Genomic DNA, 12,418 nt, shown 5'->3' on the forward strand with positions numbered 1-12,418 from the left:
ATTCATTCATTCTACTCTGGTAAAATATTGACCGATCAGAGATCTAATGCCACTTGCATGCTTGCTGAGCCCTGAGCACATTGTAATGGTAGCTTTATGATGCAATGTTAATGTGATTTCAAATTGTCACTACCCTTTTGTCTGAAACCCACGGGGATTCTGGGTTAGAATTGTACCCAAGAAACCTATGCATGTCGTAAGAGGCGACCAACTGGATCGGATGGTCAGACTCGGTCACATGGTTGATGGCATGTCAACATTTTGTCTGGACTCATGTCTTTTGTTTGTTTGTTTGTTTGTTTAACGCCACACTCCGCAATATTCCAGCTGTATGATCGAGGTATCGAGTCTGGACCAGACAATCCGGTGATTGACATCGTGAGCATCGATCCACGCAACTGGAATACCATGACATGCATCGACAAAGTCAGCGAGCCTGACCACCCAATCCTGTTAGATGTCTCTTACGAAAAGCATAGTTGTCTTTTACGACAGGCATGGCATGGTTTCTGAAGACCTATTCTAACCCGTATCTTCACGGGCACTTTTCTTGTGAAATCGTTTCTCGTTAATTTATCAAAAAATCTTTTCTTTTGTGATCTGACAGCGAGGTCATTGGGTCAATTAACCCTCCCGCCCCTACCAAACGAACGCACGCACGCACGCACGCACGCACGCACGCACGCACGCACGCACGCACGCACGCACGCACGCACTCCATCCTGTGTCATCCCCTTTATGAAACAGTTCCTTTTAGCACTGAACTCAAGTTTGTGAATTTTAGCAATGCTGCAAGCATGGATTTAAATTGACAGCCATAAACTCCCATATATCACTTGGATAAAGGGAAAGAACTGGCCTTGGGTCAACATTGGCTGCCATAACAAGTTTGATTAAAGTCATGCAAAAACTTCTGTCTCTGTCAATTTGAATGTATGAGTATCAGTAGTTCTCTTGTTTCACAGAGTCCGTTTCAGTTTCACACGAATTACATGTACACGCTTTAAACCTAGACCAGAAAAGCACTGAGACATGTAGACATGCATCTGGTTCCTCTGTATATTCACCGTGTCGCCCAACCTGGTCTATCAGTAAGGGAGTGTCACTGAATTACGCATGGATCTATCCTGAATAGACGAAGAAATCAGTCCTTTTCCGCATCAACTAGTGTATAGAACAGTTGTGGAATCTGTCCCTCCTTCCCTGACGTGTCCCGTGTACCCTTTTTGCAGTAGGCAAAGGTCAAGGTCACATCACTGTTCTTTACGAAGGATATGCTGTTATGTCCTTTAAAGGTTGGAGGACCTCGAATCTTGACTAACAGCGTGTACCAGACATTCCCATCGAGTTTGAGCTTTGCGTTGAACATGACTTTCAGATATTTGGCATTGTCCACAACCTTGGTGACCTGTGCATGTATGATGTCGTCATTCTTGTCATACAGGACAGTGTTAATACAATACTCTGAATTGTTTCCATCGAAGGGGCCGTAAATACTGTAGCCATGGAGGTAGATCTCTTTCAAACAAATCAGTTTCACCGCGTCTGTTCCATAGCTGTCCCTGGGTCCGTCCACCTCGGTGAACCGACTGCACACGCGATACTCCTTGATGTTTCTAGTTCTTGTCCCGAACTTAAAACACTGGGTCCACCGCTCGGGAATAGCATAACACTGAACCATAGTGAAACATTCTTCTTTGGTGAAAAATCCCTGAGGGGCCACAGAGTCGACAAAATACCGGGGGTCAAGGAGAGGAAATCGGACACAGTCCAGCGAATCTCCAAGCACCTGTCTTCTGTTTGGACCCGTCGGTTCTATTCTTTGCATTTGGCACTGAGCATCTGCCCAGATGAGGATTGATTCCAAGACCTTCACCTCCTCGACCTCCAGTTGATCTGAACCCAGGACCTGGTTCAGACAGGGTTGGTATATGTTCCGGAAACCTTCAGTTGCCAGGACACTGCTGGCGTTCTGGTTGATGAAGTTCAGGATGGCTTGAGCCAGTTCGTCTAGGATGTATCCTTGTTCCAGGACTTCACAAGCGTTCTCAATAGTCAGGTAACTCTCCACAAACTTCACACAGGACATGACCAGCCTCTTGACTGCATATTTCTTGGCAGCGTAGATTAGTCCTATCACTGTCCTTACACTATGGTTCACCTCTTCAGCATACAAGAACCTGGCAATACAATGAATAAAAATAACGTTACTCACGTTTAAAAAAATACGATTTGTTTCCACATTTAAATATGACATTGCCACAATGTTGGTTTGGTTGTTTTGTTGTTTAACTCCGCACTCAGCAATTATCCAGCTTATGACGGCGGTCTGTAAATAATCGAGTACGGACTAGACAATCCAGTGATTGATATCATGAGCACCGATCCATTCAATTGGGATACGATGACATGCATCAACAAAGTCAGCGAGCTTGACCACCGATCCCTTAAGTCGCCTCTTACGACAAGCATAGTCGCCTTTTACGACAAGCATGGGTTGCTTAAGACCTATTCTACCCCGGATCACACGTGTGTGCCCTTCTTCTGATAATAGATAGATGTACATAAACTTTCTACAGGTACACTGTTCCTAAGAACAACTCATCAGGTATCTCCCCCATGGGGATTCGGGGTTAGAATTAGTCTCCAGCAAACAACGCTGGTCGTAAGAGGCGACCAAAGAGATCGGGTGGTCCGGCTCAGTTGATTGTGTGTCATCGTACACCGACGGCGTGGGTCGTTGCTCATGATATCAATCACTGAAATGTCTTATCCGTTATTTACAGACTGTCGATATATAACTTTAATATTGCTGAGTGCTGTATTGACAAATAAATCAGCATGCACAGCTGCAACGTATGGGAGTGGGATGCTTGACGGAATAGGGGGCACGGGTGGCCAGGTCGTCTAAGGCGCCGCGATTCGCTGTGCAGAGTTGCGTCCCTTAGACACGCAAGAAACCTATGATTGTGGGTTCGAATCCCGGTTCGCCCCGATTATGTTTATAGGTTTATCAGCACCATACCCGTTCTCGTGGGTTTTACCGAAGTGGTAAACGTCTGAGACCTGCATCACTTCGGGCTTTCCTCCCACATTAAGCTGACACGCCGCGATATAACTGGAATACTGTTAAAAGCGGCGTTATAACCCAACTCACTCACTCACTTGACGGAACATTGATGACATGCTTACATACTATTCAAAACAAGTTAAAGAACATCCTTAATGGAAGATGTATGTTGCAACCACGACTGATTAACTACATGTATAGTCAAGGGTGTTCTTTTACTTCTTTTGAGTAGTCTATATTCACCCACACAATTCACCCATCATTTCACCATAAGAGGCGACTAACGGGATCGGGTGGCCAGGCTCATTGACTTGGTTGATGCATGTCATCGTGTCCCAGTTGCGTAGATCGATGTTCATGATGTCAATCAATGCATTGTCTTGTCCAGACTCGATTAGTTACAGACCATCGTCATATAGCTGAGTGCGGCTTTAAAAAACAACAACAACAAAAATACTCTCTCACCCACAACCACCTCCTCCCCAAGGAACTACCCACGGACACACGTGCAAAATGTTAGAGACCTCTCACCTGAGGAACTCCCAGAATACTTCCGGGTCAATATCCGGGATGTCAATCTCCTCCTTGGTTTCTGCCAGCGGACCTTGGAACATCGCAAAGAAGACGCTCGACCGGCTGATGAGCAGGAACTTGTGCGCACCAATGTTTTCTCTCGTCTGCCCAACCCGGAAGTGAACATCACACGCCACCTGGTGGTCTAACATGTGAAGCGTACATTCGGACAGGGTCTTGTTTTCCTGCCAGTCCACTGCAGTGTTGGTCTGATGAGGAGTCTTCCAAAGGTTTGGTGTGGTTGGCGTTGACATCTTGGTGTCTGGAAAACAAGGATTATGAATAGAAGGTGAAGTGACTTTAAGCGGTCTACGCTGTCAGCAGAAGGATACGAAACCCTTAATATTTCATAGAACTGTGATCACAGAAAACAATTGTCGATTGTGTTAGCATTGAGGGTGCCAAACCATCCACTCTAGGCATCCTGCATACCATTCAACTTGTATTGGCATCCAATTTAAGAAAGTTTAAGTAAGCGTACACAGCGCGTACAAGTAAGTTAGACTGTAGTGTTCATATAGAATACATGACCATGCCTGTTCGAAAGCTTAGGGCTAAATATTTTATTTGTTACTCTTTTGAAACAAAAAAAGACAAAAAATATAATTGAACATTGAAATATTGGCATCCGCGTACCAGATAAACATTTCATGGCATCCAGCGAACTGCACTGCGGCGTCCGGATAACAACTTATCAGGGCTCGGCCTCCGACCTACCGAAAGGTTTGCACCCACAGTATTACTAGACTCTATAGTGAGTGAGTTTACGCCGCTTTTAGCAATATTCCAGAAACATCACTGCGGGGGACACCAGAAATGGGCTTCGCAGATTGTACCCATGTAGGGAATCGAACCCGGGTCTTCGGCGTGGCGAGCGAACGCTTCAACCATCAGGTCTAGCCGTCAGGTCCCGACTATGAGGCTATTTTAAGTTGCAGATAGTTACCATGCAGTTCCGGTGTTGGTCGACTCTTGCTACAATCACGACACTGTTTCTACCCAGACATTCCATAGAGCAGTAACTATCAGACATGTTCACAGTTTGTCATAAGCAACAACGTCAGGCATGAGTTAATTAGCACACTGGCGAGGAGATTGTCGCAACTTCCAGAGTGCATGAATGAGTATGGATTTACGCCGCTTTTAGCAATAATCAAGAAACATCAAGGCAGGGGACACCAGAAATGGGTTTTACATATTGTACCCATGTGGGGAATCCAACCCGGGTTTTCGGCGTGACGAGCGAACGCTTAAACCATAGGCTACCCCACCGCGACTTGTAGCGGTTATATATAGTGCTAGAGCAGCTGAGATACCATGCCCTAGTTTAACACGGATACCCCGAGTAGTCACAGTATACTGACTCCGAGAAGCCATTTTATATATCCTTTTAATGCCGAGCGCCAGGCAGGGTAACAACAAGTACCATCTGTTGATGTCCTTTTGGGTGACGTGACCGGGGATCGAACAAGCGACCTTCCGCTCTCGGGCATACGCTCTATCCACTACAGCTACACCTGTACTACCCCGACCACAGCCCGCTGATTGTGAGTGAGTGAGTTGGGTTTAACGCCTCTATTAACAGTATTCCAGTTATATCACGGCATGTCAGCTTAATGTGGGAGGAAAGCCCGAAGTGATGCAGGTCTCAGACGTTTACCACTTCGGTGAAACCCACGAGCACGGGTATGGTGCTGACAAACCTAGAAACATAATCGGGGCGAGCCGGGATTCGAACCCACAATCATAGGTTTCTTGCGTGCTCAAGGGACGCAACTCTGCACAGCGAATCACGGCGCCTGACACGACTGGGCCACCCACAGTGGGAATATGTGTGAAGAACCAGTGATCAAAATACAGGAATCGATGTGACCAGGGTGAAACGAACATAGTGATGTAAGAGGTCATAAAATCTCTCTCAAGCCACTTAATATTGTTCGAGTAACTCGAACCACGCGACAAGACACTCGCACGCATGATCCCCCCTAACTGTAAAACACGCACGGGATCGGGTGGTCAGGGTCGCTGACTTGGTTGATGCATGTAATCGATCATCACAATTGCGTGGATCTATGCTCATGATATCAATCACTGGATTGTCTGGTCCAGACTCGATTAGTTTACAGACCGCCATGATATAGCTGAAATATTGCTGTGTGCAGCGTTAAACAACAAACACTGTATACTCACATGGACCCCCCACCCACCCCCCTCACACACACACACACACACACACACACCACCACCACCATCCCCGACACCTCCACCCCCCAGCTTCAACTTGAGACTAGAGCGTACACAATATACAAGGATGAGAATCTTCCACGGATCCGCGAATTTTAGTGACAAAAAAATTGTTAAATTATTAGGAACCCCCCATAAACACCCCGAAATTATGTACCACGCTCCATTGAATAGAAGTTTCAGGTGAAAAGGAAAATATCCATTCTCATCCCTAAATATACATCTGCAAACACCTTCCATTCCACCCCGTGAAGATCCCGGTTAGAACTGATCTTCAGCAACCTATGCTTGTGGCAAGTGGCGACTAACGGGATCGGGTGGTCATGCTCGTTGACTTGGTAGATGCATGTCATCGTATCCAAATTGCGTAATTCGATGCTCATGGTATCACTCACTAGATTGTCTGGTCCAGGCTCGGTTATTTACAGGCCGTCGTCCAAAAGCTGCAATATTGCTGAGTGGTCTTAAACAACAAACAAACAAAACCTTCCTTTTGAATATCCAATAATGTGTGCACACACGCGCGCGCTTATCACAGCCCTTGAATCTCAACACGATAGGAGCGTAGTGTACACGTGGCCCCGCGCTCTCATGTTCTACACAAGCACTGTTCATCAGGCTATATGTCACACACACGTCATTATCATAGTCACCGGTGCGAGTGACTGACAGTGATTCACTAGACCTGAAGTGGTATTTTCAAACGATGTACAAAGCTATAGGTATCTCTTTACACCACCACGATGCCGCTGACCCACGACTAGGGGTTCGTCATTTTTCGCTTTGTCACGGTGAGAGTGGAGATTTGTGTCATATCTCGTTTACTCCCGGGTTTTGTCTGTTCTTACCCCTACCCCACCCCCGGATAACACCCCACACCCCTCACAACATCCTTTCACCAAAGTGACATCGACTTTGTTTGGGTTGGAGCTGAGTAAGCATATTTTCACGGAGTTTATTCTTGCTATTTATTAGCATTTCTGTATGTATGTATGTATGTATGTATGTATGTATGTATGTATGTATGTATGTATGTATGTATGTATGTGTTTGTTTGTTTGTTTGTTGTTTAACGCCACACTCGGCAATATTCCAGCGATATGACGGCGGTCTGTAAACAATCCAGTCTGGACCAGATAATCCAGTGATTGACATCATGAGCATCCATCAACGCAATTGGGATCGATTACATGCATCAACCAAGTCAGCGAGCCTGACCACCCGATCCCGTTAGTCGCTTCTTACGACAAGCATAGATCGCTGAAGATCAGTTCTAACAGCATGGGTTGCTGAAGACCTATTGTAACCCGGGCCTTCACGGGTTGTTTTTGAAGTAGGATATTTATATATGTTATCATGTACTAGTATCACGATAACACTATAAACAAGCCTACAGTTTTATAGGCTACAGGTTAGACATAATATACATTTTATTTATTGCTGTATTTCAATGGCACCATTTTCAAAGGAGGAACCTTATTCTGACAGACGGCCCTTGAGACTTGGTCCAATTGAGTGCACCTCCCTAATGGCTATCCTGTTATTGAGATATATAGTACGTGGGTATATATGCTAAAGTGTTAAATCATTAATGAGTGAGTGAGGGAGTTATATCACGGCGTGTCAGCTTAATGTGGGAGGAAAGACCGAAGTGGTGCAGGTCTCAGACGTTTACCACTTCGGTGAAACCCACGAGCATGGTATGGTGCTGACAAACCTAGAAACATAAACCGAGCGAACCGGGTTTCGAACCCACAATCATAGGTTTCTGGAGTGCCCAAGGGACGCAACTCTGCACAGCGAATCGCGGCGCCTTAGACGACTGGGCCACCCGTGTCCCCGAATCATTAATGATATATCTACCCCGGATCTAGTGTAAAATAGAGTACACGCTATTTCGTAAAAGTCGGTCACCGGTGTGATGTCATACGAATATAAACATTGTTGTACATATTTGGTCATTTCTTTGAGGTGAAAAGGATTAGCTCGGCATCCAGCGTGTTCTTTGTTCCAGACTTGAGTACTTACAGACCGCCGTCATACAGCTGGAATATTGCGTAGTGCGGCGTTAAACAACAAACAAACAAACAACCAAGCAAATAACATAACAATTTCATATTTGTCAAATCTCTCTAAGAGATACACATTTGAGGTTGGTTTGGTTGGTTGGTTTGTTGTTTAACGCCGCACTCAGCAATATTCCAGCTATATGACGGCGGTCTGTACGCAATTGGGATCGATGACATTCATCAACCAAGTCAGCGAGCCTGACCACCCGATCCCGTTAGTCGCCTTTTAGGACAAGCATAGTCACCTTTTACGGCAAGCATGGGTTGCTGAAGACCTATTCTACCCCGGAATCTTCACGGGTCCACATTTGAGAAGAAACGCCACATTTGAGAAGAAACGCCAATGATATATCCTCGATTAGTTTCCAATTTTCACTGTTAACATAAGACTACCTTTTCTTGTCAGAGACGGAGTCCTGTGAGTGGACTTCTTTCTGATGGTGGAGCGAGCGTCACTGGAGCGTGAGGTCCCCGGACTGGCCATCGTTATACTTTCATATACCCGTATCCTCCTGCAGGTGTACCGGTATACTCTATACACTCTGAAGCTCTCTACATCATGCACCTGTGTGTTCGGCATGTGCACAGTGGAACAATGTATCACGTCATGTGTGGTACGGCTGTTATAGTGATGTAGATAGACTATCAGTATATATATATGATAACACTGATACAAACACGGGTCAAGAATTCAGGGGTAACTATCAGCTATGGGGCGGACATCACTGGTTTCAGCCAGACCACTTATCATGTTTACCGCGTATAACCATGTTTTTTATCCGAGACAGTTAAGTTTTTATCTTTTTTCTGTAACAATATTAAAAAAACAAAAACCGACTGCATCCATCATGATAACTAGCCTTATTATGCATAGTCACGTGATATTACAACGTGTTGCCAGTATAAAGTACTATACCACGAGTGGATTATTCATTGCGTTTTGATGCACGACTTTTCAGTTTCAATTTTAAATATTCACCTGATCAATAACGGGAAGATTAAATAACAGAAATGCATTTTCATATAACGCTGATGAAACATTCCCGGTGCAGCGTTATAACGAGTAAACATATAATACCATTAACGGTACGGATATCGGATATCGCGGCATCGGGGAGGTACATGTACGTAGAGAGGTAGGTAGGTGCTTGTGTAGGTATATAGGACAGTGGGTGGGTGGGGAGGTGTGGATCCCCGGAGGGAGGGGAAGGTATGTAGATAGTCAGGCAGAGAGGGTGGGCAGTAGGTAAACCATTACCAAACACTGACCTCTTGTTACATACATGTTATATTCATCTTGTCACGCACAGTGTCTGAGAAACTCTATATATAGGTTTTACTGTTAACTGGTATTAATCTTTAATATTTATAGCGGTGCCCCACACGTCATAATGAATTCCCTTCTATGTCCTGGCGGTATATCGTGCTGTCTACAGTATCAGAACGTCCTCGTTACAACGCCGCCCGTACATCCCCACTATAAGCCTCACTTGCGTATACAGTTGGACCTCACGTGTCTTATCGCTATCTAGGACAATATGTCATGTATCAAATATATCGGTGACTTAACCTACTCAGTTATCGGACAGTTCCATTCTCACAAATTAACAATTCTTGTCCAAGACATGAAACACGGCCAACAATGAACCGTTAGATCACCATATGGTTGCCAGGTGCGCCATACAGTTGTGACAGGCACACGTGTTTAATAAACCACTTCTTCATTAAAATCTCTGCAAAAACATGCTATAACTGACAGGTAAATCAATGTCGAAAACTTACCTGTGTACAGCAATGCCAGTTTCCAAAGTGCGTGGTTCGGCTGTCACACTAATTGAACCAGGTATGCTATTCATTCGCACAGGTATGTTCAGCCAAGCGGGCAATGTGGGACGGCTCTATAGTATAGGCATATATACTTCCAGCTCTAGGCACTATATATTGTTATCTAAAGAGATATCACTCAGAGTAGGTTTCTGTATATATTTGCTAGTTCTTTCAGTATATTAATTGTATAATGATTTTGCAACCGTATGAGTATCGTATAAGGTTTGTTTGTTGTTTAACGCCGCATTCAGCAATATTCCAGCTATATGACGACGATCTTTAATAATCGAATCTGGACCAGACAATCTAGTGATTGACATCATGCGCATCGATCTACACAATTGGGATACGTTGACATGCATCAGCCAAGTCAGCGAGCCTGTCCACCCTATCCCGTTAGTCGCCTCTTACGACAAGCGTGGGTTGCTGAAGACCAATTCTACCCCGGAATCTTCACGGAAGGAATTCGGTAGAACCATATATGTTGATATTAGGAAACGTACTTTAAATGCATAGTGAAATGGTATTTCCTGATTTCCATTTCGTATTTGTCCCCGAATTATTAGTTTAATGAACACAGGTTTATTTAGTGTTGATATTTGGGTCAGGTAATCTGTCGTGTATTGTGTAGCAATTGCAAGATACTTATCGTGCTTCATACATGTATATAGCGACCAAGTATACCCTTAGTCCTAAAGGGGCAGTAGGGTGGCCTAGTGGTTAAAGCACTCGCTCATCACGCCGAAGACCCGGGTTCGATTCCCCACATGTGTACAATGTGTGAAGCCCATTTCTGGTGTCCCCGGCCATGATATTGCTGGAATATTGTTAAAAGCGCGTAAAACCATACTCACTCACCTGTGACGACAGGTGTTGCCGCAAGCCTAAGAGGGGTGGACAAGTCGTGTAAGGCGACGCGATTCTCTGTGCAACGTTGCGTCTTTTGGGCACGCCAGAAACCTATGATTGTGGGTTCGAATCCCGGTTCGCTTCGAGTATGTTTCTAGGTTTGTTAGCACCCTACCTGTGCTCGTGGGTTTCGCCGAAGTGGTAAACGTCTGAGACCTGCCTCACTTCGGGCTTTCCTCTCCCATTAAGCTGACACGCCGTGATATAACTGGAATAATGATAAAGCTGCGTTAAATCCAACTCACTCACTCCGTTGAAGAAAAATGACAAAAATGGCTACCGCGCTTTCACCAAGTACTTCCTAGGTGGACAGCGGAGTTCCAAAGGAGAAGATGAAGGATAATTAGCAACCACGCCATCAACACAGTCAATCATAATTAGATTTAGAACTGTTCAGCCACTTCTCATATAAATGATTGTATCAGCTATACAACTCAATATTCCTTCTCGAATTTGAAATTAACATAGGCATTTGAGCCTGTCTATAAATCCACTCCCCCACTGTCGTTGTGGGAAAATCTTTTGAAGGCAGTTTGTTATCAGAATTCCTTGAAACCCGGACCTTGTCGTATCCGTGTTGTGTCGTACCCGGGTCCGTTTTACTTTCCGGTACTTCTAAAGGTTGTTTTCTCATCACGTGGTTTCCTAACATGTCACCGCTCCCAATTCAATTCGTGTTATTCAAAACAATTACTATTTTCGAAAGGTGAATCTCTCTATAAATCCTCAAAACAATAACTCCCACGTCACAACGACTTTGTTTTATAAAATTGCGTCCCTTAGTTATGTTAGGATCCGCTGATCGTGAGTTCGAATCATAGAGATCCGTTTATGATCTTTGAACTGTGAACATCGTATACATCCTATATACCTTACTTACGTTGCCGGCTTCATAAAAAAAAGGTGAATTAAGAATTGAAATACGTTCAAAGCAGCTTCAAATTGTTGATATGACGTTGGCCACGGATCAAACTCGGGGCGAATCTTGGATTCGTACCCAAAATCAGATCCCGGCACTGTTAAGGGACGCAACTCTGCACGGTGATTGCGATGTCTTTAGTACTTGGCCACCCGTTCCTCTAAATCAATATAGAACTTACCTAATAGTAGAAGATCGAATACTATATGGAACCAGAGATCTTTCCATAAACATCGATGACTTCGTCTCCTTCAGTAACAGATGGGGAATTCCCACATGACTGTCATGCTTCCGCGTAAGGTGAATCACGTTCTCGTCACGTGGCTACATTCCCATTAAAACGTGTGACCGCAAGCTATTGACATACGGACGGGCGACATAACAGATCAAATGTTCAAATACAGAATACATTTATTCCTTGAAAGGTATATCCTGCTGCAAAGGCACGTTAGCCTCATCTGATATAGATTGTGACACAGTCAGTGCATACATATTATACAACACATGGTTTCTAGCTTATCGTAAATCACGCTTTATTAAGAACCTGCATGTTGAGGTCAGTGAACTTTGACTTGACCTTAACATTTCTTATATAAATCACTGCTTAAAAAACACATTTGGCATTAAAAACGCGAACGTTATCTTTTCTATATCACAGATAATGGATGGAATTAACCAGTTATTTGCAGCTGTATATACAGAGTTAGCGATAAGATTATATTTAAGGCGCTTTCAGCGATATTCCATATAACACAAATAACCATATCACGATTTCAACGTGTGGAGGAGTTGGCGTGACGAGCCAAC

General features: G+C 44.4%; 1 protein-coding gene across 3 annotated transcripts; it reads right to left on the reverse strand.

Annotated features, from left to right (window-relative positions):
* Positions 1-417: 417 nt before the first annotated feature.
* On the reverse strand, positions 418-10,846 carry LOC124133393 (BTB/POZ domain-containing protein 2-like). Of its 3 annotated transcripts, XM_046497792.2 has the most exons (4): positions 9,739-9,995; positions 8,350-8,468; positions 3,602-3,905; positions 418-2,180 (listed from the first exon to the last, which is right to left on the reverse strand). In XM_046497792.2, the coding sequence occupies exons 1-4, from the start codon at positions 9,810-9,812 to the stop codon at positions 1,145-1,147; spliced, it is 1,533 nt and encodes a 510-aa protein (XP_046353748.2). In that variant the 5' UTR covers positions 9,813-9,995; the 3' UTR covers positions 418-1,144. The 3 variants fall into 3 exon arrangements, with proteins under 3 accessions (XP_046353748.2, XP_048257089.1, XP_046353749.2); XM_048401132.1 differs by lacking the exons at positions 8,350-8,468; positions 9,739-9,995 and adding an exon at positions 10,808-10,846; XM_046497793.2 differs by lacking the exon at positions 8,350-8,468 and having other exon boundaries at positions 9,739-9,820.
* Positions 10,847-12,418: the final 1,572 nt, after the last annotated feature.

The sequence above is a fragment of the Haliotis rufescens genome, unplaced genomic scaffold (genome assembly GCF_023055435.1).
Source record: "Haliotis rufescens isolate VD_foot unplaced genomic scaffold, xgHalRufe1.0.p SCAF_21, whole genome shotgun sequence".
NCBI lineage: Eukaryota > Metazoa > Mollusca > Gastropoda > Lepetellida > Haliotidae > Haliotis > Haliotis rufescens.

Excerpts from the sequence above, each read along its gene's own strand:
- LOC124133393 (XM_046497792.2), bottom strand. The coding sequence starts at position 9,812 with ATGAATAGCATACCTGGTTCAATTAGTGTGACAGCCGAACCACGCACT. Across the intron at positions 8,469-9,738 it reads ACTGGCATTGCTGTACACAG|GAGGATACGGGTATATGAAA; the intron begins GTAAGTTTTCGA and ends GTACACCTGCAG. Across the intron at positions 3,906-8,349 it reads TCCGTCTCTGACAAGAAAAG|ACACCAAGATGTCAACGCCA; the intron begins GTAGTCTTATGT and ends CTTGTTTTCCAG.